Below are 9887 nucleotides of genomic sequence, written 5' to 3' on the forward strand. Positions count from 1 at the left end.
AAAAATAAAAGGATAGCACATTACAAATGTGAAAAAGAAGTTGTTAATACAGGAATTCTGTTGCCAGGTTCATTTCTTAGTTATTTCAGTGAAATACACTTAGCAGATAGAGTATTACATAGTTTGGGTATTAAACTGCTCATAGTATTTGAGGATTTCAACTGTAATTGGTACATATTTAGTATTCTACAAATTACACAAGACCTAAAGATCTTTACCAAAGTTTTTACCTATGCTTTGTTATAATTTTGTAGAAAATTTCACTAAAAAGTGTGTATGTATAATGTGTATGTGTATATGTATGTGCGTGTACACATACACACACATACAAACAAGAATAACTATACGAGTTAACAGGCTATGTTCTCTTCTGTCAGAAGAGGTGTTAAATTAGAAACATACTACCAAGGGGGAAAAGATCAATAAATCTGTACTGGTAAAGCTGATTATTGAAAATTGGGTTTTACTTAAATTTTTCAAATTCAATAGATCTTATTCTGACATTCTAGATCAAATTTACAGGTGGTATTTTTTATTTCCAACTGATGTTTAAGAAAGTCAAAATATCTGTCTAACCTATTATTCAAGTATTTACACATTACTTTTCACAGATAAAGCCACTATTTAGGAGAGATTAAACCCAAACACGTGGTTTTTTTTCCCTAATATGTCCTATATTAAATGGGAAACTCATGACTCTCTCATTGCCATATATATTTATCTGAAAGCCTCTGAACCAAAGAATGCTTATTTTTGCATCTGTTAACACTGATTGGAGGAAAAAATCTTGACACTATAATTATTATGGCAATAAATTATGAATATTTACATTTATGATGCCAGACTGTCCAAATCTCATGTTACAATTACAATAAATTCATCTAGGGAAACTGCTACATGAATTGTCAAAACAATTTTAAAGTCGATTCTGGAAATTAAAGAATATATGGTATAAAATATCTAATGCCATGTAAATATCAAAGAATAATTAAACATACAGAAAACAAGTTCACTTTTCTTTTGGATGTTACCAATTGCAGGGCAAATAATTTAACATTTCAGCTCCATAGACATGTGGAAAATATAAATAGGCAAATTATATGTGTAAGTTTCATAATGTTTTGTAACAAAGTAATTGCCTATATTAATAGGCCATTCCCAGATAAAATCTATTTGGGCAATATTATTTTGAAAGAAAGTATCTTGATGCATATTTTATTCCTGAAACTCATATGCAGACTTTTATACTCAATGAGTTTTGAATCCTGAGTCATTTTTCAGCTCACCATCTTTTTGGCCCTCACATGTAATAATTCAAGTCTAGGTTACTTCTCAATGTCTTTAGACCAGCGGTTCTCAAACTGAGTCCCCAGATCATTAGCATCAGTGTCACCTAATAACACTGAATCATAATCCCTATGGGAGTTAGGCCAAGGGGACAGACAGAAATCTGTGTTTTAAGAATTCTCTCAAGTACCCAAAGGTTTGAAAGTCACTACTCTACACTGTCACCACTGTCACTTTCTTTTCATTCCCACAGATACCCCTTTATTTGAGGTACTCACTGTTTCTCACCTACACTATTGCCATGACTTCCTAAGTAGATTCTCTACTTCCTGTTATTATTCAATCGAATTCTCTTCACAACCACTGGTGCACTAATCTTTCAACAGGGCATGGAAAAAAAACAACACATTAAGAATTCCTCATTGCCTTTCGAATTAAGCATAAACTATTAGTCTTGTTATCATGACCTCTCCATGCTGTATCTAATCATCCTTTACAGTCTTGTCATCCACAGCTAAGCTTCATATTCCATGCTCTACATTTTCTAAGTAAACTGAATGTACTCTCTACTGAACACTCCCTACATTCTTCGGCTTTCTCACAGGTTTATCCTGAATTATTATCTCCACCATGTTGCTAGAGTGGCTGCTAAATTCACTGAGCATACACTCATTCTTGGCACAATATCCATGAACATAACTCGCTTCACCATTAAACGGTAAGCTCCTTGAATCCATCACATCTTACCTAGCAATACAGGTACCAGAGAACCAGAGAACCAAACATTGTGATCTGAAATCCTACATGGCTGGTAAGAGATCATTCATATTCGTCCCTTTCCCCAACAGTTTCTTCATTACTCCCTAAGGATCTACCTCAACTATCATCTCTCCCAAAATGTGGACTCCCATCTCCAACTTGGCTTCTCCCAACATGAAGAGGGGCAGAGATGCCATAAGAAACAGGATTAAGTAGTCAATTTATTTCTGCCCTCTATGGATCTGTTTCCTGTCATCTTCTTTTCCTGATAGTATCTTCCCCACCATCACCCTGCTAAGCCACCATGTTCAGATGCCCTAAAACAAAAATAGATGTGACATGTCGCCTTACCCCATTGATTCCATCAACTTTACTCAGGGTTAGGAAGCTACCACTGATTGATTTTGTTTTTTAAGAAAATTTTAAATATTTTTTTTATTTATTTCTGAGAGAGAGAGAGAGCGCGCCATCATGGGCAGGGAAGGGTCAGAGAGAGAGGGAGATACAGAATCTGAAGCAGGCTCCAGGCTCTGAGCTAGCTGTCAGCACAGAGCCCAACGACCCAGAAACATGAGATCATGACCTGAGCTGAAGTCAGATGCCTAACCAACTGAGCCACCCAGGTGCCCCAACTACTGATTGATTTTGATAATTCTGACCATCCCCAATAAAATAGCCATTTTCTCAAACTGATTTCAAACAGATTACAAGAGATTAAGCATTCTCAAAGCAGTCAGATACTATTGATGAACCTCAATAAAATGGGAAGAGGTATAATGTATTTTAAAAATCATATTTAGAACAAGGAGAACTTCCCAGCATTTCTTATATTGGTCCACTTGATAAATACGTAAGGCTAGTCCATACAATCAATGGAAATAGCAAAGTCGTCTTCTTGGTCTCAGCCCATTCTAGCAGTGGCCAGAAAGAAAAAACAGCCATTCCTCCCTTTCTTTTTCCTATCCCTTTCTCTGTCAATTTTCAAAATTTGGCCATTCAAGGCTAACGTATAATATGATGTAAATAATCATTGATACTAATGATCTTACCATTTTGCAGCTATATAATAATATGTACTTTTTAAAATGCGTGCCTTTACATATACTAAGCCATTTAATCTATACCACAATTGTGAGGTTAAAATAAGACAGATATCAACTTACTACTTTTCTAGATAAAAACATGGCTCTGAGAGGTAAAGGGTCATATATATGATCACATTCCCAGAAAGTTTTGTGGCTTGAAGTTAACTTTTTCCTTGCACCATGCTGTTCCTCATTAATGGTTAAAAGTTACCACTGCAGAGAGCTGCATCTGATGAATAAATTCTCAATCCATCTAAACCGAGGACCCCAATGCTTACTGCTTTCTGGATATGTAATTTATTGTCATGAAGAGTCATTGCAGGATATAGAAACTTCATATTCTTCAGCAAACAATGAATCCAGGGATTGTCAATGAGTTTTCAGGATAAAATTCAGCTCTACATAACTACCCTTTCTAGTTGACCTTGAAAAGAATCCTGAAGTTAGTCCTTCCACTGAGTCACTTTTCTACCCATATATATTGCCAACCTACTTTAATTAAATTTATCATTGTCAATTTTCTCTCAAGTTATTCTTCTCAGGGCAACTCAACCATAAAATAGGCATACTCCAACCCAATCTTACCTTGCATAAACCCTACTTGGGTTTTAGGAGCTTGACTCTGAGATCAAAAGTCACCCCAGAGAATTCCAGAACTTCCAGAATCACCCTACTCCATAAGCAAACACACACACAGGTCATTATTTTAAATTCCTTATTGCATCAACAAAAGATCACTGGACTCTTAAGAGCTAATCCAACTCATTACTCCTCATTATAACTAATTTAATCCAGAAATTTGACACCATGTTCTATGGACATAACTTGCATCACTAGAACCTTACCACAGGAAGGAGAAACATACAAGGAAAGAAATCCACCCATTCAGGAACTCTCCTGTTACCATTTTATACATTCTGCTCTAAATAATAATCCTTGGGGCCCAGGAGGGTGCGATGCTTTCTTTTTAAGAACTACTTATCTAGTTTAACTCCTTTATCTTACAAACACTCAAATGGAATTGCAGAGAAATCACATGTTCTGCCTAATGCTGACAAAGTGAGGCCTGGAATTCAGTCTTCTGTGTCCAATACTCTTAATATTATACTATGTGATTGCTGGAATTACCTCATTAATTGAACATCTTCATGAAGACGGACTACTGTTAAGCACATTATATGACTGTAATAACTATTTAAGCTTGTGTTTGTAAACAGGTATTTTTAAGCAAGTATTTTTTGCATCCTTGCATATTTCCATACTCACTAGCACAGTGTAATGAATAAATCAGCAAAATGTCAGATAGGCTTTATCTCCATGTTTTTGGTTTCATCATGATGATAGGGCATAATTTTCTTTCAAAGCCCCACAATGGGATCACTATTGTATCCAGTCATCTTTATTAACTTAGAGAAAAAGGAGTACTTTGAAAAGTGACAATGTGATTCTCTTGTTAATTAATCTATAGTAGAAAATATTGATTTTAAACCTCTTTTATGCCATTCTTCATTAAGGAGGGGGAAAAAAGAGGCACATCAAGTGTCTCTCCTTATGCATGGTGTATAGAAATAACTGACAAATTTGTACAGAATACATAACGAAAATTCACAAACTTCTCTTGGCCATGCTAAGCCTGTCAGCTTCTGTCATGCTGGTTGAATTCTACTCATTTTTCAGCATCTACAAGTCACAATCTTGCGACATAACTTGTCTCAATGTACTACTGAAAACATCAAGAAAATAATACCCTGTTTTATCTTAAATATTCTAGAGCTAAGTGATATGTATAATAGGAAGAACATGAAACCTAGTAATGAAGGATTAGCATCCAGTTTTTAAGATGACTGAAAGAGCCTTTGGTTGTTTAGATATTACATGTTCTCACGATAATCTCTAGAAGTGAAAACAACCGTCTTAAGCAGCAGAGTAAATTCCTCCAAAAACAATTATATGCTCTGAAAATAAAATTTTGGAGCCTTTCAGATATTCTCCACGTGAGGACAGCTGCCTTAAAACAGCACATAAATGAGTATCACTAATTAGTTAACATAAACATTACAAAGAAGCAGCAATGAATAAAGGTAAGCTAATACCTTTTTGCTTTGGGAAAGTGAGCTGTGAAGGATAACTATGTTTCATGCATATAAAGTATTAGAAATTCATACCACGTTTCCATATATTTTGGAAACTCTTTTAAATATGTACTAGTACATGTAACAGCAATACATTGGAATGCCTTCGAAAATGTAGCAACTGTAAATCATGCTATTAAGGGTGTCCATATTTATCAAAATGATTTTCAAACGTATTCTCCTATTCTTCCAGGAGTCAGCACTTACCTGACATATGACATCATATTTTCTCATAAGCATTTCAAGAACGTTTTCCTCATTTAAGATTATTTATAGCAATTATCTGTATATGTAAATACATATATTTATATTACATACATTTTTGTGTTTGAAAGCATATCACATATATATTGAAAAATGTGTCAAATGACCTTTTAGAAGATTTGGGGATATTCCTTGCAATTTGACACTCACCCCAAAGAGTTGAATTTCTATATTTTTATGTATTTTTGCAAGCAACCTATTAGATATGATTTTTGTTTTCATTAAATGTTACACAAATATAAAGGAGTATCATGCAAAAGTTCCATATCCCCTGGTTCTTCATTAAATAGAATAAATATAAACAGACATATAAAATTACAAAATTAGTTTATATAAGCGCTGCAATTATTTGTTTTTATGGCTTGAGCACGTCATTATAGCCTAATGGATTGTGTCAAAGCAAGTATCGGCAATGAGCAAGAGCAAGTTAAATATACACACATACACACATGTGCACAACCAATAAAGAGATACAAACACCCCAGATCATGCAGGAGATGTACAAGGCCCCGTTTTGGATTTGCGATCCGTATTACACACAAGCAATAGTATATTTGGCAAAAGAAGTCAGCAGTGCTTTCCTTAGACGGATGTCTTTTGTGCTTTTGTTTGTTGCTGTTGGCCTGCAGCATGCTATTTGTTACTTTGCTGTAGGTTACCCCTGACAGTACATAAGTAAACCAGTACAGAATGCAGTTCTAGAATAGCTGTGGCATGAAAAGAAAAATGACAGAGAGAGGGAGACAGGGAGACTGGCAGAAGGGAGTGGGGAGAGATTGATCTCCCATGAGATTCAGTGGCAAAATTTCCTTAAATACATTTTGGCCTTCATTTTCGTTTTGAAAACCTTGCCGTGGGGGTCGCCTGCCCCCTTCAGAGTACTGCGCAACCTTCGCAAGAGATCATTTATCACTAGTTTCCACCTTGGAGCAGATCTTCCTACCTTTCCAGTCTTAATTCTGTGAGAAATGGCTGCAAATCGATGGTTGAGCTCTGAGATTTTGGGCTCTACTACTTTCCTGCAGCGGTCACCGCGGTTTGCCATCAGGTTTGCTGCTTGGTCTCGCGTGGAATCCACCTTTGGGCGTATGTCATTCATTTCAGCCTTTAAACGCTATATTCCGTGAGCAAGAGACAGGGCTTGAAGTTAGTAATGAAATGGAAGTCGAGAGACAGCAAGAGAGCGAAAAAGAGAAAGAAAGAATGAGCACATGCAGAGGAACACAGAGGGAGGAAAAAAGTCAACTTCCATCAAACAGAGGAGTAGAGTGCGTTTGTGTGTGATCTCAGGAATATTGGTTAATGTCCTTGTCTAAGTGTGATCTAGGCCTATTTAAAGTATTTACTGAGTCTGAAGAGGGACGAGGCATGTTTTCTTGACTACTCTTTGATGCCTGCATTGATTAATATTTTTTATTTAGTCTTATTTTATCTTCACTTTACTCAATTTCATAGCCGTGGGATAACCTTAATATATGCTTGGGAAGAGAAGCGCTGAAGAACAATTTTCTTTTCCTTCCTAGGTGTCATGGGGAAAAAAATGGACTTTCCAACGGATAAGAATTCGGTGTCAAAGAGGGGTTGACGAAGGTTCTGCCTGACTCAAGAGGTCAGAGAGGCTACAAGTGAAATAACTCAGCTCCTATTATTCCACAGACCTTGGAAGGAAACGCCACCGTAAGATGGTATTCCTTAACTACACATCAAAGGGCAAGAGAGAGCAAAGTAAGGTACACACAAGAGAGTGAATCTGTTTTGGGGATAGCCTGAAACATATCAACAGTCTTTCACTAAAAATGAATTGTAATCTTTAGAAAATAGGCATTTCATAAAAAAGAAATGAATGAATTATACAGACAGAAGCTACAATATTTGAGTGCTCTTTAAGTAGTAACCCACTAGTTAAAGACAATTCTCTCAGCAAAACAGAATAAGGACTCATTAATTTAAACGAAATTTGTTAAAACTCAAGGCGTCCTATTTAATTAAGATGTTATTGAATAGAGATAACAAAGCATCAATAAGAGAAATTCACACATTATACTTCTCATATCCTTTTATAGGCACCATCTTTAAAAAGTAAAAATTAAGTTGCCTTTGAGAAAGAGGACTTAGGATGTCGTAATAATTGGTTATAATACACAGAGAACACAGTCATGTTCACTTTACATATAGTAAAAAATAAAAAGCATACAGTTTTAAATAAATTCAATATTGTTACTAGTTACCAAGGTTTGGATTGCATACACAAGATGCCCAGATGATTGGATTTTAGGTTTTACTCACAAGGGGCTGTGGATGATATTGGAAAATGGATCCCTATGTTAGATATAAGAACGTTCTACTATTAATAGTAAAATGGGCAGAGGTTGGCAAAATGACACCAAAATAAATCCCGGCAACCCCTTCTCTTCAGAGTTTAAATTTCACGTAATGAGCTAAGAAGTGGACATGGACGGATATCCAGATTACAATACACTTCAATATTATTAACTCCCATTTGTATTAAGTAAGTATGGAGGGAAGGAAAGTATAAAGGGAGGAAGGGAGGAAGGAAGGAAGGAAGGAAGAATGTTTTCACTCTTATTAAGAAGTCCTTGATGATCGACATAATTATTGTGCAGTTATAAAATTACTTTTCATAATATTTTATTTGCTACCTTAAGTATGTCTTCTTTTTGCTGAGGTTTCTTTTTCTCAGATTCATCCAAAAGTGCATCAGCCTGAATGATCCATTTTGTGATGTAATCCACATTTTGGTCAAAGTTTTCCATGTGTTTCTGGTATTCCTTAATGTTACAGAGACATACCATATTACTGGTTAGACAATATTCTTAAAAGATTTGTCCTACTTTCCACAATATTAAAAGACACAAAAAAGTAGTATTATTCAAATTATACTTAGATGTGGTCTCCATGCAAAATACAGCATTGACATGGAACAATACTAAAATATAGTTGCAGATGTTGAATTAAGAGCAACCATTTATTTTATGTGGAGCTGAGGAATGTGTAGACACAAATATTATTATTCAAAGGATATGTAATTTCTTTCTCATAATAGAGAGGGCTTGAAAATCCTCTGGTCTCTTCTCTTACCAGCAAAAGGTTTAACCACTCTTCAGCTCGCGAAGTGACAGCCGTCCAGTTACTATTCAGGAGACTCAGTTTATCGTCCACCAAGGTCTCCTTCTTGCCCAAAACCACTTTCAAGGCCTCTCCTATCTCTGTGATACTCTTGAGGTGAACCTTCTGTTTCTCAATCTCTTTCTGAGTAGCCTGTGAAAAGGACAGCATTTTAGCTCGGAGTAATAGATTGTAGACTTAAGATTTCATGCTTTTAAAATGACTGCGTATATGGTTACTATAAGAAGATTTTTCAAGGATTTAAACCTTCAATGTGTCTTTATGGGTGATGAAAATTATACCACAAATATTATAGTTTCCTTATTGGGTATATATAAACACATATGTATATGTAAACATGACTAATTTATATTTATTTATGATTATAAACACTTAACAGATAAGCATACATATTGTCCATTGAAACATATTTATATTTACTTAATTTGTAAATATACTGAGTGAAGACAGACCTTAGAAACCTACTGACAAAGAAGCAACTGCTTTTATCAAAGTCGGTGATTACTGCACTCTTGCATTTCTAGCAGAAATTTGCAGCATTTTGGTGCCACAAACGTATTTGGAAGCTCATTACACTTAAGGACTCTTTCTCATAATAACATTTTTAAAACCAAATTTAAATCCATTGGATTTTAAGGAAAATGAGTTATCCTGAAATACAATATACACAATGTCCTTTTCCAACTCATAAGGCAGTAATACCTATTTTCTTTCCTGACATGTGTAACTAGAGTGATTGAGCATCAGATCTTGAGGATAATTTCAAAGTAGTGGCGACCATAAGTGGCGTTTTCAAATACATACAATGAGAACAGAATTGAGAACTCAGAAGTGGACCCAAAAGTATACAGCCAACTGATCTTTGACAAAGCAGGAAAGAATATCCAACGGAAAAAGGACAGCCTTTTTAACAGATGGTGTTGGGAGAATTGGACAGCAACATGCAGAAGAATGAAACTAGATCATTTTCTCACACCATGCACAAAAATCAACTCCAAATGGATAAAGGACCTGAACGTGAGACAGGAAACTATCCACACCCTAAAGGAGAAAGCAGGAAACAACCTCCTTGACCTCCACCGCAGCAACTTCTTACTTGACACATCCCCAAAAGCAAGGGAATCGAGAGCAAAAATAAACTGTTGGGACCTCATCAAGATTAAAAGCTTCTGCACAGCCAAGGAAACAACCCAGAAAATTAATAGGCAACCAA

The 9887-nt window shown here is 35.6% G+C and overlaps 1 protein-coding gene across 1 annotated transcript in view; it reads right to left on the minus strand.

Annotated features, from left to right (window-relative positions):
* Positions 1-6470: 6470 nt before the first annotated feature.
* LOC120246388 (dystrophin) overlaps positions 6471-9887 on the minus strand; it is a gene marked incomplete at its 3' end in the record, with an annotated part of 432795 nt that continues 429378 nt past the window's right edge. The window contains exons 31-33 of the mRNA XM_039253866.1: positions 8627-8806; positions 8188-8316; positions 6471-6641 (exon numbers count right to left, since the gene is read on the minus strand). Coding sequence (XP_039109797.1) covers positions 6471-6641; positions 8188-8316; positions 8627-8806 — 480 coding nt within the window. The remainder of the gene's footprint in view (positions 6642-8187; positions 8317-8626; positions 8807-9887) is intronic.

This window comes from Hyaena hyaena, unplaced genomic scaffold, assembly GCF_003009895.1.
Source record: "Hyaena hyaena isolate Hyena2069 unplaced genomic scaffold, ASM300989v1 scaffold_470, whole genome shotgun sequence".
NCBI classification, from domain to species: domain Eukaryota; kingdom Metazoa; phylum Chordata; class Mammalia; order Carnivora; family Hyaenidae; genus Hyaena; species Hyaena hyaena.